At 51.6% G+C, this 25,181-nt stretch overlaps 2 protein-coding genes across 3 annotated transcripts in view; one reads left to right on the top strand and one right to left on the bottom strand.

The window, feature by feature from the left end:
* LOC124464327 (RAC-alpha serine/threonine-protein kinase-like) overlaps positions 1 to 13,276 on the bottom strand; it is a 32,858-nt gene extending 19,582 nt beyond the window's left edge. Inside the window, exons 1-2 of the mRNA XM_047016275.1 lie at positions 13,043 to 13,276; positions 9,305 to 9,486 (exon numbers count right to left, since the gene is read on the bottom strand). Of these exons, the coding sequence (XP_046872231.1) occupies positions 9,305 to 9,350 (46 nt within the window). The 5' untranslated portion in view covers positions 9,351 to 9,486; positions 13,043 to 13,276. The remainder of the gene's footprint in view (positions 1 to 9,304; positions 9,487 to 13,042) is intronic.
* Positions 13,277 to 16,588: 3,312 nt separating this feature from the next.
* Positions 16,589 to 23,512, top strand: zbtb42 (zinc finger and BTB domain containing 42). Of its 2 annotated transcripts, none has more exons than XM_047016843.1 (2): positions 16,589 to 16,741; positions 18,066 to 23,512. In XM_047016843.1, exon 2 carries the CDS (start codon positions 18,080 to 18,082, stop codon positions 19,655 to 19,657), a length of 1,578 nt encoding a protein of 525 aa, XP_046872799.1. In that variant the 5' UTR covers positions 16,589 to 16,741; positions 18,066 to 18,079; the 3' UTR covers positions 19,658 to 23,512. The 2 variants fall into 2 exon arrangements, with proteins under 2 accessions (XP_046872799.1, XP_046872808.1); XM_047016852.1 differs by lacking the exon at positions 16,589 to 16,741 and adding an exon at positions 16,954 to 17,675.
* The last annotated feature ends 1,669 nt before the right edge of the window (positions 23,513 to 25,181 follow it).

The following is a 25,181-nucleotide window of genomic DNA, read 5'->3' as shown; positions in this document are numbered from 1 at the left end:
CTGAGGCTGACATCTGTTGTAGTGCACAGAGCACAACAGCAACTACTAGCATGCCTTAGAAAACTGCCAGTGGCGCTAAAGGTGAACATGAGAATAAAAAACCAAGGTGATCCATACAAAGCCAGATGCTGACGGTTCTCAAAGGAGCAGAATCGCAGGTCGTCTCCAACACGTCCAGGCAGGCGCACACCCAAGTTCTCATTCCCAAGGTCAGTTGTGAGAAGTAAAGAGGTCCAGGATTCAAAGCTACACAAACACTTCCTTTAGACACCAAGTCTGCTCAAGAAGGGTCTGCGGCTGGAGAAACGCTGCTGGAGAGGAGAGCTGGAGGCAGGGAGGGCTGGAGGCAGGGAGGGCTGGAGGCAGGGAGGGCTGGAGGCAGGGAGGGCTGGAGGCAGGCAGGGCTGGAGGCAGGGAGGGCTGGAGGCAGGGAGGGCTGGAGGCAGGGAGGGTTGGAGGCAGGGAGGGCTGGAGGCAGGCAGGGCTGGAGGCAGGGAGGGCTGGAGGCAGGGAGGGCTGGAGGCAGGGAGGGTTGGAGGCAGGGAGGGCTGGAGGCAGGGAGGGCTGGTGGCAGGGAGGCAGGGAGGGCTGGAGGCAGGGAGGGCTGGAGGCAGTTAGGGCAGGAGGCAGGCAGGGCTGGAGGCAGGGAGGGCTGGAGGCAGGGAGGGCTGGAGGCAGTCAGGGCTTGAGGCAGGGAGGGCTGGAGGCAGGCAGGGCTGGAGGCAGGGAGGGCTGGAGGCAGGGAGGGCTGGAGGCAGGGAGGCAGGAAGGGCTGGAGGCAGGAAGGGCTGGAGGCAGGGAGAGCTGGAGGCAGGGAGGGCTGGAGGCAGGGAGGGCTGGAGGAAGGGAGGGCTGGAGGCAGGGAGGGTGACAGAGGTCGGCGCTCTTGTCTGAGCAGACGCCTGCGTCGCTCGGCGCTACGTGACGATGGCAGAAAAGAGGCCCCAGCTGCTGTTGCTAGCTAACTCTTTAATAAACACATCATGCTACATTCATCACACCACAAAGAGGCCAACCCCTGTGATATGGCATCACACACATGCATGCATACACACACACACACACACACACACACACACACACATACACGGCAGGTTGACCAGCAGGAGGAGGGGGGACCAGAGTAGGACCCAGACAGACGTCACACTTCCTGTCCTCCCAGTCCTGTGATTGGCAGGACATTCATGGTTAGAGGACGGGAGGCAGGGATGCAGGGGTGTGTGTGTGTGCGTATGCGTAAGAGACTCCCAGGAAAAGGAGGTTGAGGATTAGAGAATTAAACCCCAAAAGCAAAAGGAGGGGGGGTTCAGGTCTGTTGTTCTGGCTGGGCCCTGTGTCTGCAGCTGCTGCCTGGCTGCTGCGTCCTGCATCTCAATGAGCCCCACAGCAGGAGAGGGTCGCCCCTGCCCTCATCCCTGCCCCTCGTCCCTGCCCTCGTCCCTGCCCCTCGTCCCTGCCCCTCGTCCCTGCCCCTCGCCCAGCCCCTCGTCCCTGCTCCTCGTCCCTGCCCTCGTTCCTGCCCTCGTCCCTGCCCCTCGTCCCTGCCCCTCGTCCCTGCCCCTCGTCCCAGCCCCTCGTCCCTGCCCTCGTCCCTGCCCTCGTCCCTGCCCCTCGTCCCTGCTCCTCGTCCCTGCCCCCTCGTCCCTGCCCTCGTCCCTGCCCTTCGTCCCCGCCCCTCGTCCCCGCCCCTCGTCTCCGCCCCTCGTCCCTGCTCCCCTCGTCCCTGCCCCTCGTCCCTGCCCCTCGTCCCTGCCCCTCACCCTGCCCCTCGTCCCTGCCCCTCGTCCCTGCCCCTCGTCCCAGCCCCTCGTCCCTGCTCCTCGTCCCTGCCCTCGTCCCTGCCCTCGTCCCTGCCCCTCGTCCCTGCTCCTCGTCCCTGCCCCCTCGTCCCTGCCCTCGTCCCTGCCCTTCGTCCCTGCCCCTCGTCCCTGCCCCTCGTCCCTGCCCCTCGTCCCTGCCCCTCACCCTGCCCCTCGTCCCTGCCCCTCGTCCCAGCCCCTCGTCCCTGCTCCTCGTCCCTGCCCCTCGTCCCTGCCCCTCATCCCTGCCCCTCACCCTGCCCCTCGTCCCTGCCCCTCGTCCCTGCCCCTCGTCCCAGCCCCTCGTCCCTGCCCCTCGTCCCTGCCCCTCGTCCCTGCCCCTCGTCCCAGCCCCTCGTCCCAGCCCCTCGTCCCTGCCCCTCGTCCCTGCCCCTCGTCCCTGCCCCTCATCCCTGCCCCTGCCCCTCATCCCTGCCCCTCATCCCTGCCCCTCATCCCTGCCCCTCATCCCTGCCCCTCCACCCAGCCCCATCTCACCAGCTCAGCCTGGGCCTCTGACCAGCCGACAGCCCTGCCCATACAAGGCCTGGCAGCATGAGCCCAGGCCTGTCCTCATGCTAACCTGCCAGGGGTTTGTCCTCCTTCATCCCTTCTTTCTCACTTTCTTTCTTTGGCTTCTCTTCCTGTTCCTGCTGTCCCCGTCGCCCCTGTCAGCCTGTCTGTCTTCCTGTTCCTGCTGTCCCCATCGCCCCTGTCAGCCTGTCTGTCTTCCTGTTCCTGCTGTCCCCGTCGCCCCTGTCAGCCTGTCTGTCTTCCTGTTCCTGCTGTCCCCGTCGCTCCTGTCAGCCTGTCTGTCTTCCTGTTCCTGCTGTCCCCGTCGCCCCTGTCAGCCTGTCTGTCTTCCTGTTCCTGCTGTCCCCGTCGCCCCTGTCAGCCTGTCTGTCTTCCTGTTCCTGCTGTCCCCGTCGCCCCTGTCAGCCTGTCTGTCTTCCTGTTCCTGCTGTCCCCGTCGCTCCTGTCAGCCTGTCTGTCTTCCTGTTCCTGCTGTCCCCGTCGCCCCTGTCAGCCTGTCTGTCTTCCTGTTCCTGCTGTCCCCGTCGCCCCTGTCAGCCTGTCTGTCTTCCTGTTCCTGCTGTCCCCGTCGCCCCTGTCAGCCTGTCTGTCTTCCTGTTCCTGCTGTCCCCGTCGCCCCTGTCAGCCTGTCTGTCTTCATGCAGCTGGATGGAGCGTCTGGCAGCAGCACCAACAGGTCTCAGGCTTCCTCTGCACATCCCCCTCTCCCCACCTCTCTCCCCCCTCCCCCCCTCCCTCTCTCTCTCTCTCTCTCTCTCTCCCTCCCCCCCCCTCCCTCCCTCCCTCCCTCTCTCTCTCCCCATCCTCTGCCACCTTCCTGCTGCAACAGGAAAAAAAGGGAGTGGGGGGAGGAGGAGGGGGAGGAGGATGCAGTCTGCCTCTCTTTCTCACGCTGGTAAGAAAGCCCTCACTTCTTCTCTCCTCTGCAGCGGGAGACACCTGCTGATTACCATAGAGACACTGTGGGAAGTTCCCCCCTGCCTGCCTGTGTGTGTGTGCGTGTTGTGTGTGTGCATGTTGTGTGTGTGTGTGTAATCTGCCCCCTATCCCTGGGCAAACAATCTAGACCGTGGATTAGTTAACTGGGTTACTGCATGGCAAACAAATAAACACACATTATTTTGTTCAAATTAGTGCAAATGAACTGTCAATGACCAGGGAACAGGCCGAGTCCCTTCCCAGACACCCAGCTGAAGAGGAAACAGGAGACAGGGTCCTGATGAGCACACAGAGCAGGCCGCCTGTCCAGCAAGGTCCTAGGACCTGACCGCTCTGTTGACACACTCCATCTCTCTCTTTCTCCCTCTCTATCACTCCCTCTCATGTCTTTCTCTATCCTTTCCCCCCTTTTTCTCTTCCTCTCCCCTCCCTCCCAGGAGAGAGGAGGTGAGAGAGGAGAGGAGAGAGGGGAGGGGACAGAGGAAGAAAGGAAAGAGGAAGATAAGGGAAAGGAGAGGAAGAGAGGAGAGAGGAGAGGAGAGAGGAGAGAGGAGAGAGGGGAGAGGAAGGGGAGAGGAGAGAGGAAGAGGAAGAGAGGGGAGAGAAAGAGAGGGGAGAGGAGAGAGGAGAGAGGAAGAGAGGGGAGAGGAGAGAGGAGAGAGGAAGAGAGGGGAGAGGAAGAGATGGAAGAGGAGAGAGGGGAGAGGAAGAGAGGGAAGAGGAGAGAGGGGAGAGGAGAGGAGAGAGGAAGAGAGGGGAGAGGAGAGAGGAGAGCCAGGGAGGTGATTGATGTCGGAGCATGGTGCCGGTCGGAAGCCTCTTCCACTGGCTGTCTGTGTTGTCAGCAGGGTCATTATCCAGCGGGGGCGAGCGAGGGGGAGGAGTGGGTCTGATGTTGAGGGGGGTGAAGGAGGTTGGCAGAGGAGGAGGATTAAGAAGGGGGGACAGGAGGAGGGAGGAGTTGCAGAGGGAGGGCAGAGGTCAGAGACAGACAAAGGGGAGAGAGAGAGAGGAAGACAGACAGGCAGACAGGCAGACAGGCAGACAGACAGACAGACAGACAGACAGACAGACAGACAGACAGACAGACAGACAGACAGACAGACAGGCAGACAGGCAGACAGGCAGGCAGGCAGGCAGGCAGGCAGGCAGACAGGCAGACAGGCAGACAGGCAAACAGACAGGCAGTAAGGCAGACAGACAGACAGACAGACAGACAGACAGACAGGCAGTCAGGCAGGCAGGCAGGCAGGCAGACAGGCAGGCAGGCAGGCAGGCAGGCAGGCAGACAGGCAGACAGACAGACAGACAGACAGACAGACAGACAGGCAGTCAGGCAGGCAGACAGGCAGGCAGGCAGGCAGGCAGACAGGCAGACAGACAGACAGACAGACAGACAGACAGACAGACAGACAGACAGGCAGTCAGGCAGGCAGGCAGGCAGGCAGGCAGACAGGCAGACAGACAGACAGACAGACAGACAGACAGACAGACAGACAGACAGACAGACAGGCAGGCAGACAGACAGGCACCGAGCGTATGGCCGAGTGCCACAGTTGCAGAGAGCAGGAGGACTCTGCACAGCAAAGTAAGCACACAGCGGGCCCCGTCGCCATCGGAGACGAGCCAGGGAGCTTCTCTCCACGCGCCCTGGTCCCCCAGCACCCAGCCTGCCTGGCGACAGCTGCAGCACAGCTATTTACTTCTCTCCACCACATTTAGCAGGAAGCCTGGTACCCATTACCCGGAGCAGGGGGCCCGCACTGACGGCCAGACGCCCAGCCCGGGTGCCTGCTTCCTGGGGAGCCAGCCTCTGCTGCTCCCCTGCCCGGGGCTGCTGAGGACATTTGGCTGCTAGTCCTGTTGTAGCTGGACACAGTGAGAGCCAGACTGTCGCTGCTTCTGCAGTGCTGAGATGTGTGTGAGTGAGTGTGTGTGACTGTGTGTGTGTGCGTGCGTGTATGGCCCAAAGTGGGACTCTACCTAAGTGGAGGGGGGTGTAGTAGACTGGTGAAGTGATGAAGCTGGTAGTCCTGGGGCGATCAGCAGTGTTTTATCAGGGAGGTCTGTTCCTCTGACAGGCAGGTCCCCCCCCCCACCACCCACACCACCACCCCCCCCACCACCCACACCCCTTACTTTGTGATGGGAGGAGGAATCTATCTGTCTAGTATGGAGAACATCTGGGAAATCATGTATAGCTGCAAAACACTGATATCTGTTCAGGGGGCCACACACACACACACAAACAAACACATAAGCTCACACACACACACACACACACCACACATGCTGACAGTCACACACACGCTCTGCAGTCACATGACCAGCTGTAGGAGCCTCCAGCGTCTGAGGGAGACAGAACATCTATCCTGGACGGGTCACTGAACAATGTTCTGGGAACAGCAGAGAAACTAGCTCAAAGTTTGATCCCTCCCTCCCTCTCATAGCCAGCTGAGCGTGCTTCCCAAATCCACAGTTGTTGTGGCCTTCGTTAGGCTAACGAGGGGGCCGGCTCTGCTACTGTCAGGAAGTAAATGAGTCAAACAAACAAGAGCTGGGAGGTGAGAGATGAGGGAGGGAGAGAGAGAGAGAATAGGGAGAGAGAGGGAGAGAGAGAGAGAATAGAGGATAGAGAATAAAGGAGGGAGGGGGGAGGAGACAGAGGAGGTGTTCTGTTGCACATCACTGCGTTCTTGGCCAAGCCAGTTGCCGTGGAATCTGGAGAACCACAATCTGCCTCTTTGAAGTTGGATGACTTTGATGGAAACTTCTGAAAATATATTTCTCCAAAGTGCTGCTTGGTGGCCCAGACCACAAGAAGCTGTATGCGTGTATGTGTGTGTACGTGTGTGAATGTGTGTGTGTTTGTGTGTGTGTGTGTGTGTGGGGGGGGGGGGGGGTGGACATCCCGGGGGTGCAACAAAAAAAGCTGTTGTTGGAGCTGGAGACACATCGTTAAACTGCTGTCCAGAAAAAGACAACCTAGATTCTAGACTCTGCTTCTGTACGCCAATGCTTGTATGAGGATGTGGTTGGCCGTGGTAAAGCATGGAGATGGGTACTTCTGTAATTTAGAGAAACGGAACCAATGGAATGTGGCTATGCAAGATCAACTCTCCAGGCTTAGACAGACAGACAGACAGACAGACAGACAGACAGACAGACAGACAGACAGACAGACAGACAGACAGACAGACAGAGGGAGATGGAAGGAGGGAGAGAGAGAGAGACAGACAGACAGACGGAGATGGAAGGAGAGAGAGAGAGAGAGAGAGAGAGAGAGAGAGAGAGATGGAGAGAGAGACAGACAGACAGACAGACAGAGGGAGATGGAAGGAGGGAGAGAGAGAGAGACGGAGAGATGTTTTTGTGCTCGTGTCTGGCCCACAGCTTCCAGCCATGACGTCACTTCGTCAGACGGGTGTCACTGGGGCACTAGGCGGGCCACATCACGCCCCACTAAGCCCTCCCCAGCCTGGCCTGCATGAACCTGGGCTGGCTCGCGCCCCAGACCCACAGCAGGCCAGACAGGAAGAGCTCTACGGTGCCTTACTGTTTTGTTAGGCTAAGCTACATGTGAAGCTAAAGGGGTAGCAGGACTCCAGAGCCTGTGGTGATCTGTAAGGACGGGCAGCAGAGAACTCACCTTCTGGGACTTGGGGAGGGGGGAGGGGGGGTGACAGTGACGCGACATTAAACCCCTTCCTGTCAGGGATGCTGGGCGGACGCCCTCCAATCACAGACAAGCGTCTCCCGGTGACATTTCTGTGGCCACAGCTGCCGGGGTGAGACAGCATGCCAGCTCACTATTCCTCAAGGGCTGTTTGTTTAGTGAGAGGAGTGTGTGTGTGTGTGGACAGGGTGTGAGTATGGATGACAGGGAGGGGGCCTGTACAGGGTAGTGTGTGTGTGTGACGGTGTGTACGTATGTGCATGTATGCCTGTGTGTGTGTGTTGTTCCACTAGTTCAAGGTGATGACCCTGGCTGAAGGATGGTGGTCAGCAGGTGTCCCCCGTGTGAGCAGGGAACATGGCAGAGTGCCAAGTGTGCCAGGACACGCCAGTGTGCCAGGACACGCCAGTGTGACAGGACACGCCAGTGTGCCAGGACACGCCAGTGTGACAGGACACGCCAGTGTGCCAGGACACGCCAGTGTGCCAGGACACGCCAGTGTGACAGGACACGCCAGTGTGCCAGGACACGCCAGTGACAGTGCACACGTCAAACATCACACGGCTCAATAACTCTGGTTTCTCAACAAGAACAAAACGCTCCATATTTTCTAATAAGATTCATGATCTTGATATCTCATCTCTTCATACTAACACTGTCCCCTGTACCCTGGTTCCTGGTGTCAAGACCTCTGTACTGGCTGGCCCAGGACCCTCCAGCCTCAGCAGCCTCTAACCTCACCAGCCTCTAACCTCAGCAGCCTCTAACCTCAACAGTCTTGCTTAGACTCAACTTGATTTGACCAGCCAGCCAGCCTCTCCCCAGTCCTCCAGCCTCTCCCCAGTCCTCCAGCCTCTCCCCAGTCCTCTCCCCAGTCCTCCAGCCTCTCCCCAGTCCTCTCCCCAGTCCTCCAGCCTCTCCCCAGTCCTCTCCCCAGTCCTCCAGCCTCTCCCCAGTCCTCCAGCCTCTCCCCAGTCCTCTCCCCAGTCCTCCAGCCTCTCCCCAGTCCTCCAGCCTCTCCCCAGTCCTCTCCCCAGTCCTCCAGCCTCTCCCCAGTCCTCCAGCCTCTCCCCAGTCCTCCAGCCAGGCTGCTCTGGGAGCAGGGAGCTCTGGGTCTTCTGCACACAGTGCTGTTCACAGCCGGCTGGTATGTGAGGAATGCCTGGTCGTCCAAACACAACCAAACACTCCTGACACCAAACAGCCTCCCAGACCAGCCTCCAGCCTCCCAGACCAGCATCTGGCCTCCAGCCTCCCAGACCAGCCTCCAGCCTCCCAGACCAGCATCTGGCCTCCAGCCTCTAGCCTCCCAGACCAGCCTCCAGCCTCCCAGACCAGCATCTGGCCTCCAGCCTCCCAAACCAGCCTCCCAGGCCAGCTTCTAGCTTCCAGCCTCTAGCCTCCCAGGCCAGCCTCTAGCCTATAGCCTCCAGCCTCTAGCCTCCCAGACCAGCCTCTATACATCCTGAACTCAATCAGAATCCCAGTAACTATTATTGTGAATTTCTCTTTTTACGACACTAATCCTTAGTTGGCATAACTACCCTGAGCCATGAGACACAGTGTAAACAGAGCACAGGGTAGAACACAGTGTGCACAGAGCACAGGGTAGAACACAGTGTAAACAGAGCACAGGGTAGAACAGTGTAAACAGAGCACAGGGTAGAACACAGTGTAAACAGAGCACAGGGTAGAACAGTGTAAACAGAGCACAGGGTAGAACACAGTGTAAACAGAGCACAGGGTAGAACAGTGTAAACAGAGCACAGGGTAGAACACAGTGTAAACAGAGCACAGGGTAGAACACAGTGTAAACAGAGCACAGGGTAGAACACAGTGTAAACAGAGCACAGGGTAGAACACAGTGTAAACAGAACACAGGGTAGAACACAGTGTAAACAGAGCACAGGGTAGAGCACAGTGTAAACAGAGCACAGGGTAGAACACAGTGTAAACAGAGCACAGGGTAGAACACAGTGTAAACAGAGCACAGAGTAGAACACTGTAAACAGAGCACAGGGTAGAACAGTGTAAACAGAGCACAGGGTAGAACACAGTGTAAACAGAGCACAGGGTAGAACACAGTGTAAACAGAGCACAGGGTAGAACAGTGTAAACAGAGCACAGGGTAGAACACAGTGTAAACAGAGCACAGGGTAGAACACAGTGTAAACAGAGCACAGGGTAGAACACAGTGTAAACAGAGCACAGGGTAGAACAGTGTAAACAGAGCACAGGGTAGAACACAGTGTAAACAGAGCACAGGGTAGAACACAGTGTAAACAGAGCACAGGGTAGAACACGTGCTTCTTTTTCGTGGGTCAAAGTGATGAGGAACACAAATCAGCCCACTCACCTCTTTTATGCAGCCATCCCTCCTTCACGATCGCCACATCAGCCATGCTGGAGGATGGTGAGGGGTCTCCAGGGCTCTGTCAGGGAGAGCCTCACTCCTGTGCCCCCGCCGTCCCTCTCTCTGCCTGGACAGGAGTCTGGAGGCCTGTCCTTGGAGTGCGGAGGTGCCTTCCCACCAGGAACCTGTCAGCACCAGAGGCAAAGGACAATCATACCATTGTGAGGTAAAACATTTCATCTCTATGTCTGAATGTTAACCTCTGATAACAGTGTTGAAATGCAGCTTGATCTCAGTTTCTGCAGGTGCCCAAACCTGAGAGGAACTTAAAGATCTACAGGAGATCTACAGGAGTTCTATAGGAGGTCTTCCTAAGATTGGAGAGACGTGGTCGGGGTGGTGTGGGACACATTTGGGACATGTAGAAGTCCTCGAGCTGTCTGACCTGTGAAAGTCCCGTCATCATACTGTAGATCAGGAGTTTGCCTGGGATGGAAAACCAGTTGACATTTTCAAGCCTTTAACTTAAAAGACCTTCCTGAATCCGACGTATGCAGAACGCGATCGATTCCAGAGCTTTTAATGAAAATGTCACATCAAGGCTTGCTGTTAACAAGGGAATCCATGTCCATCTGGTGGAATCAATTTCTCCTCCCGGGTCTCATCACAGCCACACCTCCACAGCAACGCGAGAGGGATCTCATTGGTTGACTTCCGAGCGCAACAACAGGAAGTAGTTGTGATATCGACAGACCAGGAGAGTTTGGGGTTATCAACCCTCCCTTTAACATCCTTTGTGTTTATTGCAAATCTTTAGGACGGAATGTCTGCAAGACTTGTTTATTTTTACTCAGTGTGGAAAGAATATTCATGAATATTACACCAGTTGTTTTGCTTCCTTTGTTAGTTGAGAGAAGAAATCTCACATCCGAGAGGACATCTGTGACCAGGCCATCAGAACATCTCTACTCTCACACTTACATCATCATCACCCCAGGACACACACACACACTCTAGGATACTGTACATTCCACACACACACACACACACACAGCTCCAGAGCCATAACAGAGCTCTGCTGTTTCATGTGAGCGACCTGCTGCTGGTGCTGCAGTTCTCCTGCCCTGACAGTACGGATGAACCCAGTACCCTGACTGCAGGTCACATGGTCCAGGGCCTCAGGACATCGCCTGCCTTCCTCTTTGCCTGATCCACTCCCTGCCTCTCTCCCTGCCTTCCTCTATGCCTGATCCACTCCCTGCCTCTCTCCCTGCCTTCCTCTTTGCCTGATCCACTCCCTGCCTCTCTCCCTGCCTTCCTCCTTGCTTCCCTTTCTCCATCCATCCCTTCCTGCCTCCCTCTCTCTCTCCTTCCCTGCCTCTCTGCCTGCCTCCCTCTCTCCTTCCCTGCCTCCCTCCCTGGCTCCCTTTCTCCTTCCTTCCTTCCATCCTTCCTTCCCTCTCTCCTTCCCTGCCTGCCTCCCTCCCTGCCTCCCTCTCTCCTTTCCTGCCTCCCTCCCTACATGCCTCTCCTTCCCTCTCTGCTTTTCAATCATTCATCATTCTGGCTCTCACTCCAGGGGCGTCCCATTCAATGCAAATCTGTGTCATGCAGCCGGGAAACCACACAGAACCAGCGAGACGCACACACACGCACACGACCGGGCCAAGAGGACAGCTTGGCCGTGCGTGTGTGTGTTCTGCTCACTTCAGACCAGATGTGAGGTTAACATCCTGTCATGTCCTGTCCTGCTGGGTCTCAGACATGGAGCCTTCTCTGTCCTGTTCTGCTGGGTCTCAGACATGGAGCCTTCTCTGTCCTGTTCCAGTGGAGACCAGAACCCTGGCTGGTCTCTGAGGACAGATCAGCTGGTCTCCGAGGACAGATCAGCTGGTCTCCGAGGACAGATTAGCTGGTCTCCGAGGACAGATCAGCTGGTCTCCGAGGACAGATTAGCTGGTCTCCGAGGACAGATCAGCTGGTCTCCGAGGACAGATTAGCTAGTCTCCAAGGACAGATTAGCTGGTCTCCAAGGACAGATCAGCTGGTCTCCGAGGACAAATCAGATGGTCTCCGAGGACAAATCAGCTGGTCTCTGAGGACAGATCAGCTGGTTGCTGACGTCCCGGCAGGGTCGTATCAGCGGAGGTCAGACAGGGACGGTTGGGGAGGTGGATCACTTCCTTCTCCTGCTTGATAACTGACTTCCTGCTACACCTCATACCTTCCTGCTACACCTCATACCAAACACACAAGTCACCAAGTTAGGACAGACGCTTAATCTGGGTTGGGATCTTTAAAACAGGTCAGAATAAGGACATCTCTCCTGTGACCCATGACCTTGTTCCTGCATGACCCAATCCCATCTCCTGGTCAGAACTTTTCATTCTAGACTAAATAAGAAATTGGGTTGAAACCTTGAGACGGAGCCAGAAAGGCAGGCTGGACGATCACACGCAGAGCAACATGATGAAGATGCTGCACAGACACACTCAAACACTTCTTCCTGTCAGTTTTGTTTCTTCAAATTGGGTCTGAATCCAATAGGAGACAGAGTAGGCATGTTGTTGTTATGTTATTGTTGTGTTGTGGAAGGTGTTGTATGTACAGGGCGATGACACTAGCACAGTACCCAGGCATAGCCCGCAACCACACCCCAGGTCCAGTACTGTATGACTGACCACTGCCAGAGCAGGAGGATAAGAGGGAGGGAGGGAGGGAGGGAGGGGGGAGGGAGGGGGGAGGGAGGGGGGAGGGAGGGAGGGAGGGGGAGGTAGGGAGGGGGGAAGGGAGGGAGGGAGGGGGGGAGGGGGGAGGGAGGGAGGGAGGGAGGGAGGGAGGGAGGGAGGGGGGGGGGGAGGGAGGGGGGGGGAGGGAGGGAGGGACAGTTATTGGCATAGCAACCCAAGCAGTGGACAGTCTCATGACTTAACAGTGAAACATGCCTGCAGATGAGCATGCACATCTTGCACATGGTTGGTTTCTACCACAGAGCCCTGCTATAGAGAAGATTCTAGAGATTGTAATCAAACACTAAATTGTTATCGTGAATGGCATTCATAAAAGTTTCACATATGTATTTTGTATAAATATGGGATTATGGATGATAACGATTGGATTATCAGTCAGACAAGACAGGTAGTGACACATTGTTGCATCAAGTCCCAACGAGGCTGCACTTTTGAATGACATCAGCTCAAGTTTACTGGCATGGTTACTGATCATTCCATGCCAGTGTTACTGACGACTGCTAGTAAACATCAATGTACTGTTACTGACAACGTTACTTTAAGTGACACATTGACAAGTTGCGGTCTTGACCACTAGGATATAAAGTTTTCCTTCCCGCATTCTTAGTCATCCTCAATTCTTAGCAGATCTGACAAGGGCTTCACTCACTCTGAGAAACACCGAAACATAATTCCCAATCTCTCCTGCATGTTTACTACTCTCTTCTTTGCAGACAGCAGCTCCATAAATAAACACATCTTACAAACAAGTTATAGTCGATTGCGTCAAAAGTTCTCTTACACTTACTATCTCCTTCAGTTTGTACCCAGGAAGTCTATAAAAGTCAAGAACGCACTTAATTTTGGGTTGCATTTAACTATTTATATAGGACACGGGGCCTAGGCAGCTTGGTTGAAAATAACCGCATCGTTTGTAATACAATGGGACCTTCTGCTGTGAGCTCGCTCACTCATACAGGCACAACACGAGACGGAAAACACAAGCATTTACCTGAACAGGTTTTCAACAGTCTGTCCGTTCCATTTTAAGGTGCTCTGTCGGTGATTTGTCTTGATGATAAGTCCGTTAATAACCTGAAATAAAGTGTTCGCATCTACTCCGCTTCAGTTGCTTTTCTCCCACTACACCTCCCAGCGTCTGTCTGTAAGGCTCCTGTAGCACAGTCCGCTTCGTGGTCCTAGCGCCGTAGTCTCTGCGTAAACATAGGACAACAAGTTCTGATCTCATCCACCCTATTTGAATGCGAAAATTATATTGATCGGTTTTCAGTGTCACTCCTTCGACACACACTCGGTTACGACAGTGTTCTTATTATTAAAAGGGAGTCGTAAAATGTAGTAACTGTGAAACTCTCGTGGAACATAAACAAAAAACATGGAACTTTGGACTTTGGAGTCCACGTTTTGATGTGGTTTCCTAGTCAAGGGTTTGCTTGAACATTTTCTAACAGGACCATAATGTAACTGTGCGAAAATAATACAATAAGAATTACCATTTTAATATTGCATTGAAGCATTTGCGCTTAATAGTAAATATAAGGGCTACCAGTATGTTCTGTTGTCGGCCCTACATACAATGTACAGTACCAGTCAAAAGTTTGGACACATACTGGGAAAAGGTGTCCAAACTTTTGACTGGTACTGTATTTAATGTCACAGTGCAGTTTCCCTTCTGGGATATACGCAATACTTCAATACTCTTTTCTCTAGAACTCTTCAAGTTTAATCCAGAGGCAAACTTCTTACATATCTGGCCTACTATTCTATCTTCACTATGAAGCTGCACTACCTCAACATTATCCTGAGCAGTTTGGTAACGAGTTGGGTAATAATTGAGAAACAACAGTTGAAGATGGAGGATGAGGTTTCTGCCAAGGTCTGCTCTTGGTGATTTATGGACGCCTCTTCTTGCTTGGCCACTTCCTCTCTTACAGTAAACCAGCTTCTCTGGAGTGCCATATGAGCACAGTTCCTGTTCCACAAACAGGGCTGGCCACAGCCTGCTTCATCTGATCTCTGCAGGGCCGGACACAGCCTGCTTCATCTGATCTCTCCTCCTTGCGACTCCATCCTCCGTTGTTTTGCTGCCGTCTCTGTTCAGTTTGGGACGAGGCCCGTGAGATCAAAGGCGTCTGACTAACTTCTGGACAAGACAACCATCATGCCTTCAGAACGACGCATCACATCTCTACAGGCTGAGGTTTCATTATTAAGTGCTACGATAACGGAAATAATTGAGAGTTAGGATTCATTGTCACTATAGCTTTCTTAGTAATACCAGGCCAGCAGCAAAATTAGGCTTTACTAATACAGCAAAGGAACACTGAAAACACAAGACATAAAAGGACAAACATAAACACGCTGTTCTTCCTCACATTAGCGCTTCTTTTAAAACACACGTAAACACACGGGCCAGTGTTGAGCAGGCTCCAGGGATCCCATTGGTCCAGAGGCCTGAGAGATGTGCCCCTCTGGCGGGCTGGGCGGCATGCCGTCAGGCTGCAGAGGAATTCGGAGCCCTTTTGTCAGAAAGGAGGGGGGATAGGAGAGGGGGGGAGAGGAGAGGGGGGAGAGGAGAGAGGGAAGAGGAGAGGGGGGTGAGGAGAGGGGGGTGAGGAGAGGGGGGTGAGGAGAGGGGGGATAGGAGAGGGGGGAGAGGAGAGGGGGGAGAGGTGAGGGGGGAGAGGAGAGGGGGGAGAGGAGAGGGGGGTGAGGAGAGGGGGGTGAGGAGAGGGGGGAGAGGAGAGGGGGGAGAGGTGAGGGGGGAGAGGTGAGGGAGGAGAGGAGGGAGAGGAGAGGAGAGGGGGGAGAGGAGAGGGGGGAGAGGACAGGGGGGAAAATGCCATTGATGATTGCAGTGAGAGGAAGAATGAACCTCCAGGAAGTGTTCTCTCACCCCACCCCCCTCACCCTCCCTCCCTCCCTCCCCCCCACTCCCCACCCCCTTAGTTCCCCCCCCCTCTCTCTCTCTCTCTGTGTGTGAGAAACTTCACCATGCTGTTTGGAGGCACAACCACTGCTTTGTCTGGTCCCCGAAAACACCCAGTGCTGCTCCCGCGGGCGCAGAGGCTGCCAGGCAGCCCAACACAGGGGCCACTTCTCCTGTTCTCATCCACAGAGCTGGGACTTGCATGGACCCTGTTCTCATCCACAGAGCTGGGACTTGCATGGACCCTGTGTGCTAAAGAGACACATTATTATCTCCATGGCAACATTCTGAATTTTCATCGTCATTGTCATCCTATCATAACATTATGTCATTGGTGTCATTGTATTTCTGGGGTTTGTTGATCATGGCTTCACACTTCACAGTTGTTCACATCATAGATCTTATTTCTACCACAATCCAAATCAAGATATCTGTTAATACATGTATCAAAACAAAGAACCCCCCACAGTGTGAAGAAGCAGAACTGCTGGGAGGGAGATAGTTAGATAGTTTCCTCAGCGATGGAGGATCAGCACACTAAAAACAGAATGAAGCATCCAGCCAGTGTGCCCCCCCCCCCCCCCCCCCCCCCTCACAGTGCTCTCTCCTCTGTGTCAGGGGGCAGCGAGGAGCCGCAAATGGCCCTTTCAAAACACACGACAGCTGGAACACAGGGCAAAGGTGACCCAGGCAGTTGGGGTGGTGTGGAGGGAGGGAGGGGCAGGAGGGAGGGGGGGGGAGGGAGGGGCAGGAGAGGAGCAGCTGCAACTTCCCAGCTCCTGTCTTCACCATGCGCTCACAGCTAGAACACAAATAAAAAACACTCCTTTCTACTACAAAAAGTGAGCCAATCTTTATCAAAACGATTGTGACACTCTGAGAATCATATAATCCATCCTCAGCTGTTGGAATAGTTTGCCTAAATCTTGAATTCAACCTTTAATTTGTATTTTTGGGTGTGTTTTCTTGTGTATTTACTGCCTGCCCCCCGGTTCCCAGAGACTGTATCATTCCACAGAGACAGTTGAAACGATCTGCACAAACAGCCAGAGGGTGTGATGCGCAGGGAGGAAACAATAGCCCTGGATGGTGCGCTGCCAGGGAATTCCACCGCGGAGCAGGATTAGAGAACACAGTCCTTTATAAGTTCTCTATGCCCCCACACACACACCCCAACCCCCACACACTGGTGTGCCCAAATTCTTTTTCCTGTTTATACAAATAATTCATTACATCCGATCACTTGTGCTTTGCACCTGCCAAGACGTAGTTCATAATGGATGTACTTTTCTCGTAAGCTAGTATTAAAGACGTGTAATATTTGAGAAAACAAATATTTTGAAATATCAAGAAGGCACATTTCTTTCTCAGTGAAACATCCAATATATGAATCAAAAGACAGGTTGTTCCTCACAAGCGCCGGCAGTGTGGTATTTACATATAAATGACAAACACACATATTTTAGTTTACTAATCGATTTCCGATTGTTTATTAAATGCGAAAAACGCTAATCGATGTAAAGGAACTCTGCAACTTGCTGCCACTGTGTGAGTTCATGCAGTAATACAGAACTTATTGTGGTCGGCGCTATCGCGAGACTGGTCCATTATCAACCTGCTTGACACACAGCGCTGAGAGCAGCTCTCCTGCCAGGGTCGAACTGAAGCCTAAAGAAACGACAGAAGAAGCGAACATCTGGCCGCACATCATGAGAGGACGTGGGAACAATTAGGAAATACAACGACGGTGTGCATTTATCTGTGAGTATAATGTTCTGGACAAGGAAATGTTGGAACCGAAAGTTATGCCCATAGCGCTTCCTTCGTTTACCGTAGTTGGCTTGGTCAGCGACAGTTGCCGAGTTCCTCTGCTGTTAAAAGGCTCACAGCAATGCATTGGCTCACGGACATGAAGCTCTTATACTGCGTCTCCGCTCCGCGTAGCCTAACGATCATAGTTTTTCTTTCGATTAAAACAGAACGCGCGTGATTCAGATTTAGGGTATAGTAACAGCGGTTGTACAAAAAGGAAAGTTATTGAGGGCATCCTAGCTTGATTTTTATGTGACATTATACTATTTTAGTAACTTACAATATTTATAACAAAACTCGTAATCCGGGAGCGTATGTGGCCGGTGCCTAAAAGGCCACGACGCTTTAAAAAGTTATTATCGCCTGATGTTGGGCTTCTGGTTAGGTCTGGGTAAAATTACGAAAAAGTTTGTATAGGGGTTCACATGCCTGTTTTGGTAGATTTTGTGCATATCTGAAATAAGTTGGGACGCTTTTTTACGTATCTGGATTCAGAGTAACATATGGCGTAAAGACGAGCACAGCTGGAGGTAGCGTTTCCATTGCGGTGATGTCAGAGCAGCTGACTCCACAGCTTGCAGTGTAATTAGCAAACAGAGCACCAGTTTACTCTCTCCCTTGGCTTCTTTCTTAACCTTGCCCGGTGGGCGAGTACAACTATCCAAATGCCTGCGTTTTGCACCTCTCTATGTTTGCGTGCTCGGTATCAAATGATTGTTCAGTAAACACGAACAGCAGCCGAAGAGCAACCGGGTTTTTTTTTGTTCGTGAAAACGTGCGTACGACTGTTTGTACTCGGTCTGTCCGTTGGTTTCACGTTCCGGTGGGAAGCGCAAAAAAGTAATGCTCAATTAAGAAGACTTTTTGATAGCTGAAGCGCAAGGTATTGTATTACATTATAATACGGGCGCAGCTATTTTCGACAATATAGATTAGAAAAATAAAATAGCGTGGTGAAAATATAGGCTACTTTGTGATCTTACCTTTACATTGACATGGTTTAATCTTGTAGAACAAAAAATATGTTTTGCTGTGAAGGCTCACACACGTTGTATTATGTACAGTTGTCTTGATTTAATTGGTTTTAAATTGTTGCCCCACTTCAGTCTGCTTGTGTACAGTAGTATTTATAATTTTTGTTTTCTTTTCAGTGCGTTGGGTTACTTTTGTTTGTAGTTGACTCGAACGCCATACGCGTTGCCAACTCTCAAGGCGCCCTCTAAATGGCCGCATTTCGTTTATTCACTATCCAGTTTTTCCTGTTTTTCATCAGGTTATGAAGGAAGAATGGAGTTCCCAGACCATAGCCGCCAGTTGCTGCAGTGTCTGAGTCAGCAGCGTCACCAAGGTTTCCTGTGTGACTGCACTGTTCTCGTCGGGGAGGCGCGATTCAAAGCGCACAGAGCCGTGCTGGCCTCATGTAGCATGTACTTCCATCTCTTCTACAGGGACCAGCTAGACAAAAGGGACGTTGTGCATCTGAACAGTGACATTGTGACAGCCCCTGCTTTCAGCCTGCTCCTTGAGTTTATGTATGAGGGGAAGCTGGACTTCAGTACCCTGCCAGCGGAGGACGTCCTGGCTGCCGCTAGCTACCTCCACATGTACGATATAGTGAAGGTGTGTAAAGGGAAGCTAAAAGATAAGGAAGTGTGCTGTCTGGAGGACAAGGCAGGCGAAGGGGCAGAGCTCAGCTGCCTGGACAGGGAGAATTTCTCAGACGATGAGCTGCACAGCAAGCTGCTGCCCCCCCGGCAGGCCAGGGCCCCCCGGAGACCCCCCCCGGCAGAGGAGCTTGACATGGACAACAGCGACGTCAGGCTGGCTGTCACTGACTGTGACAGGGCCGTGCAGAGCAGGCAGAAGGCGAACGGTCACCCTGGCAGGTCCCCGGACCTTGTAGGTGTCAATTATGTGTCAGCAGAGGCCGAGCCCTGTGTCCAAACAGCTGGAAAAACAAAAGCTGATGTCAGTAGTTCCACGGTATCGCTGTCCCTGAGGTCCAGGGCTTCAGATGACATGGACTGCGCACTGGATTTGTCTTTCAAGCCTCTGTGTAGCAGAGATGCCTTCCACCCCTCCTACGTCTCGGGACAGCTGGCCCTCGACAACCAGCAGCAGGGCACGGAGCCACTTGTTAAAGACGAACACGACTTGCTGTCAGAGCAGGAGGACAGTGAGCCGGTGAGCCCAGAGAGCCTGCGCTTTGGGAATAGTGCCAGGAGCTCAGCGGTGACAGGGTTCGCTGCCCTCTTCCCCGGCAACAACGGCACGGCGACCGCTCTGCTCTCCCGGGAGGAGGACCTGATGGGGGAGGAGGGGGAGGGCTGTGGGGGAAGGGAGGCCGGCAGGGAGGTGGAGGAGAGGAGGGGCCGGCTGCTGGGGGACAGCGAGGAGGAGGAGGAAGACGACCTGGCCTCCTCAGACATCTCCACATCCAGCGGGGTGCTCCTGCCCCCGGGGCAGCAGGTATGCGTGTGCCCCCTCTGCAGCAAAGTGTTCCCCAGCCCCCACGTGCTGCAGCTCCACCTCAGCTCTCACTTCCGTGAGAAGGACGGGGCGCGCTCCAAGCTGTCGCCGGACGGCTCGGTGCCCACCTGCTCCCAGTGTGGGAAGACCTTCTCCTGCATGTACACGCTGAAGCGCCACGAGCGCACGCACTCTGGTGAGAAGCCCTACACCTGCGGCCAGTGCGGCAAGAGCTTCCAGTACTCCCACAACCTGAGCCGCCACGCCGTGGTGCACACGCGAGAGAAGCCCCACGCCTGTAAGTGGTGTGAGAGGCGCTTCACGCAGTCAGGAGACCTGTACCGCCACATCCGCAAGTTCCACTGTGGCCTCGTCAAGACTCTCGCCATAGGATAAACACCTGCTTCCCCCAGGGCTGACAGGAAACCACACTGTCCTTCCACACCGGTTCTTAGCTGGACACATACATATAGAAACAGTACAAAAGACACAAAAAACACATATCATTCTGGAATTCTACCTTATGTGGCATTTCTGAAATGATAACTAGACAGCGACTTGGATAGTTCACTACATGATTTCCAGTTGAGTTTGTTCCAGCTGTTCCCTGGTCGGAGAGGCTGGGAGACAGAGTGCTTCTCTACTCTAGTTGGATACACAGTGAAGGAGGATGAATCAGATGCACTAGTTAATTTCTGTCTAGGTAGCAGACATTTATTTAGATTGATGAAGAAAACACTCCACTGATGAAAGAACAACATTTTACACCCATATTTCGAGGGCGAGTGAGCGAAAGCAGGAGGACTGTAGGACTGAGCGAGTCGTCGGGAAGACAAAACCGTCCGAGAAAAGCAATATTTTATTTTAAACAGAAACATTATATATTTATTAGTTGATGGTTGATTAGCTATGGTTAACAACCTAAATATCCCAAGGCAGCAAAATACATCAAGTTTGACTACTGGAAGTTTGCTTTTGTTTGTAGACTTTTTTTTTTTTTTTTTTTTTTTTTTTAAGGAAATCAGGCCACAGTTTAATGTTCCTTAGAGATGATGGCCACCCAACAGGTCATTTAATCTTCAGTTTGATAAAAAAAAGAATATACTTTGCTGCGATGGCACTCCAATGTTTATAACAACCTCTCTATCAAGCTGTGTGAACACCTGTGGTGTATTGTATGGTCCTCTCGCCCTTGACCTGAAGATAAGGAGAATGTTGAAAGAATGCAGCTAATTCCTGTAACACTGGTGCCTCCTTCTTCTGCTTCACACTCCAGTACAGGACCTCCCAGCTTCTGTGCTACCTGGCAGGACCCTAAAGAATCTAACATTTTTTGGACTGTGCACAAATACCAGGAAATGATTTTGGAGTTCTGGTCTTGGTGGTATCTGTTAGTTGTAGAATACCAAGTCATTCAAGAATGTAATAACTGTAATATCTGTATTTATTTCAATGTTTTGCCAGGTGGTTGATTATCTTCCTGTTCACAGAAGTACAAGTTATCTGAGCACTTCCTGGTATTATGGCGTTAGAAAAAAGTGTAAATTGGGAAAATGATGCTAAAGGAAAGAGCGGTTGAAGAGGGAGTGGAGGGTTGAGACTACACAGCTCCACTGGGAGTCAGCTGCCTGTGCTGTACGTCCACTGGGAGTCAGCTGGCTGTGCTGTATGTCCACTGGGAGTCAGCTGGCTGTGCTGTACGTCCACTGGGAGTCAGCTGCCTGTGCTGTACGTCCGTCAGAATTCTTCCTCCTAAAATGCAACATTTGTCCCTACTGCTTTGGCCGTCAGGTTTGTGTTCTCCTATATTTTGTTTATTCTGTTAGTGTGTAAGATACTACTGAAGATTGGAGTGAAGCCTTTGATAGTACTTATCTAAAAGGAATCATTGGGCAAATACACATTTTAGCCCCCTCTTGTTTTAGAACTGTTTAAATAGTTTTGTCTTTGTGGATGTTTGGTTCACTTTGATGCTAAATGGATTCTTACAATGGGACTAGCACTAACAGTCTAAGATATTCACTGAATCTGTCCTGAGAAGACTTGATCTGAATTATTTATTAGTTTTACTTGGTTCAGGGTTTACTTTAGGTGTGATCAGTCAAGTTTAGCTCATTTCTATAAGCTTGAAGACTTGGCCTTTTCTTTTGGTACTCGTTCACTGGTTTTGGGGCTGTTTCCTGATCCAATTACTGTAACAGATCAGGCCTTTACTGTATCTTACACAAAACTCTTAAATTGAGTATTCAAGGTTTGTCTCATACAACATAGTAAAGCACTTGTTTTAAGCATTTAGTTTCAACACTGACATTGTCTAGGCTGCTATTTCTTACGATTTGTATATTTAATGTAAATATATATTCTATTTATCAAACTGTTGTTTCGCGGTAGTAGAAGAACAAGTGGAGTTGACGATGCTAGGTGTCTTACTGAAGCATTGGCCTCCTCGGCTAGAGTCCTGTCTTCCGTGGAGAGTTCAGTTTCTTCTCCTGCTGGTTCCTGTATCTCAGCGTATCAGAAGGCCTCATGTGGCTCTGACCCCTGTTCCAGCCCGGCAGCCATTTGTACTCAAGCACAAGTACACTGGGCAGGTATAGCCTACCTATACAAGTCACACAAACCCTGCATTGTTCCGCCGTACCAGGTAGTCGTCAAGGGATCATTGTGCATCCCTGTTTCTGGCCGTGGAGGGAACCAGGCACTGCAAGTCCCTCCGTGCACTTCCTGTATTGAATGGATCCAGTGGAATGCGAGAAATGTATTTAGCACAGTGGAGACCTGGGAGACTGTAAACAGGTGCTTGAAGCATCAGAGGACATCTCTACTCTCGGCATGTCGTGGATGTGCTTTGCTGACCTGAGTGTAGGGGATGTGCCACGGCGATCTCATTGCACATATATCAAAATAATCTCTTATTTGTTAGTTTATTGCCTCAATTGTCAGATCTTCTTGCCAGATTTCAAAACACGTTTTATAACAGTATAGAAGAGGGGGGAACCTGGTTTGCCCTTACAACTCTTCGTGGATATAGGACTCTGAATCATCTCCTGTATAACATTAAATAGTAACAGTATTTCATAATGATTGTGTTTTCATATATAGGTGTTGTGTAGTGTTGATGTGTGATCAGAACACACAGGAATGTAGGGGAAGGTTTGTCTCACTTTTGAAAAGAGGTTTCTTACACAATGCAGTTCATTGGTCGTTGAATTACTGATGTACACTTGCAGCTGTACAGGCGTGTAAAACTTGAGTTAAGATTCGAAGGATCTTCAGTTAGTTTTTCAGTCATCATATATACCTCCACGGTCCTCACCATGTGCCTTGTAGACACAATGACAAGTGTAGCACCTGGAGTTGCCCTATTTTGTACACCGTCAATTAACCAGAGTTTGATGTAGTAAAGTTGGGTTGATTCAAACAGTAACCCTGTGATAAGATTAAGGAAACCTTATGTTTTCTATTAAATGAAAATGCAATCTTCAAAAGTCAATAACTAAGAATGGTGAAGCCCATTCATTTCTGCTGCTGTTGATCACGATTAGGTTTGAGTTTTGCTACTGATGAATGAATTTGAAGCTGTTTATTTTCATGTGGAGTTCAGTCATGTTGAACTCAAGACGAAGATTTTGTCCTGCTGCACAGTAAGTGCAGTCCATTTGTAGGAATTAAAGTATGTTTCATAGATTATGTCAAATTGAATGTGAAATGCTGAGATTTTAATCATGAAATGTATGACAATTGTGGGGCTATGTTTTCCTAATTGCTGTAGGATTGTAAAGTCTAAAACTGAATATAAGGTTACATTAATACTGGAATGTTGTCCTTTGCAGGTTAGGACTGTGAAATTGTGTATAATCATGAGAAATATTTATTGAACTGTTTCTTGTGCAACATTTGACTGTCTCACAATTTTGATTTGTAAAAAAAATGAAAGATGCTACTAAATGTCATTGGAAATCTTTTTAATAGAATTTGTAGAAGTGCCATTAGAATTTAATATAATTTTTTAATAAGAAAGGTATATTTTATAGTAATCAATTGCTTCAGTGTTAGTGGTTTATAGATTAGGGGACAATCTCATGCAGAACTGACATTGCTTAGATCTTGAGGCAATTTACTTTTGATCCGTAATTGTTTGTGCATTATTTTTGTTTGCGCTTTCAGAGTGTGCTTGTGTGTGCCGTGGAGATGTGACAATCTTGGTTTAGGTTTATAAAGATTATGCTTAGATTAAACAGAACACTTTTCTGCAGCTGTGTGGATTTTTTTCCTTATTGTTCCTGCCATTTCTATGTTAACAATACGACAATACGTCTTCAGTATAACCGTGTTCAGTCATCCAGGAGAAAGTGACCCTGAATTGAATAGCGACAAGGTTTGCACTTTATTCTATTCTCTGTAATGATGATCTTTTAGTGTTCAAGGAAAATATTTGTCAGAGATCTCGCTCCAGCCAGCGTGTGGGTGTAACAGAACTGTATACAGACAACAGCATAGGATGATACTGGGGGTCTAACTCACTCCTCATCCCAGCATAGGATGATCCTGGGGGTCTAACTCACTCCTCATCCCAGCATAGGATGATCCTGGGGGTCTAACTCACTCCTCATCCCAGCATAGGATGATCCTGGGGGTCTAACTCACTCCTCATCCCAGCATAGGATGATCCTGGGGGTCTAACTCACTCCTCATCCCAGCATAGGATGATCCTGGGGGTCTAACTCACTCCTCATCCCAGCATAGGATGATCCTGGGGGTCTAACTCACTCCTCATCCCAGCATAGGATGATCCTGGGGGTCTAACTCACTCCTCATCCCAGCTAAGTGAAAGTGTTCCCAAGGACAGGATGTTCAGAGATGACTTGTATAAGTCCAGAAGTGCTGCCAGTACCCAGAGATAAGATAAAGATCTTTTTAGTTTAATATTTTAAATTGAAGGTGTATTCCCAAATTCTGATTCATTTACACAGGCAGTAAACAAGCAAACAAAAGAATGCGTGTCTAATTGAGGAACCCCAACACAGTTCAGTGGTTCTTCTCTTTGGAGAGGTTCCCCTGCAGCACATGGAGGGAAATCCAGCGGCCATGTTACGCAGTCCCACCAGGGACGCACTGGCGGTTCCCACCACCCTCCCCCACTCTCAGCACGGCCTTCTGGGAACCACACACACTGGGCCTGCTGCATCCACCCAGCCCTCCCCCACTCTCAGCACGGCCTTCTGGGAACCACACACACTGGGCCTGCTGCATCCACCCAGCCCCCACCCAGCCCCCATCCCCCCATCCTACCCCTCTATTGTGTGTCTGGGTAGCAGCTCAGTTCTATTGTCTGACCCCAACTCCCCAGCATTTACTTTCTGCACAAACACACGACACAGCGGCGCTGGGCATCCAGGCGCAGCACAAAGACAACAATGTCCTCCAAGATCACTCAGAAACAGGCTGGACGAGCCTGACCAGCTCCCTGTAAATAGAGGTCCCATCATCAGGCCCTGACCTCTCTCCTCCAGCCCAGCCTCCAGGGCAGCTGGCTCCATGTCACATCTGCATGCTGGGATCATCATGTGTGGGTTTATTATGAGCAGAAACCTGCAGGTGCTCTGCAGGGACCATGTGACAGGGCTTAGAGGGGAGGGGGGGCTGGACGTGGGCTGTGGTGGACGGATGGAGCAACTCACACATTCCTTTCCAGGATCTTAAGCCTCGATCGTTCGTGCTCCTTTTCTGAATGTATTCATCCCCCAGTTTGCAGAAAGACTTGGGGGAAGTTGAGAGGGAAGTTGTGTCCAGCTCAGGACCAGCGGTGGGAGACCTTGACCTCTGAGAGGACAGACTGTCGGGGACAGCTGGTGTGGCCTGTGTTTATTTATTTCTTTTTTCAACAAAAGACAGGTGGTCACACTTGAAAAGGGCACAC

The sequence above is a fragment of the Hypomesus transpacificus genome, chromosome 3 (genome assembly GCF_021917145.1).
Source record: "Hypomesus transpacificus isolate Combined female chromosome 3, fHypTra1, whole genome shotgun sequence".
Lineage (NCBI taxonomy): Eukaryota > Metazoa > Chordata > Actinopteri > Osmeriformes > Osmeridae > Hypomesus > Hypomesus transpacificus.
Note: the sequence above shows the minus strand (reverse complement) of the source record. Positions and strands in the feature narration are given on the sequence as shown.

Coding starts and splice junctions, on each gene's coding strand:
- zbtb42 (XM_047016843.1), top strand. CDS start 18,080: ATGGAGTTCCCAGACCATAGCCGCCAGTTGCTGCAGTGTCTGAGTCAG.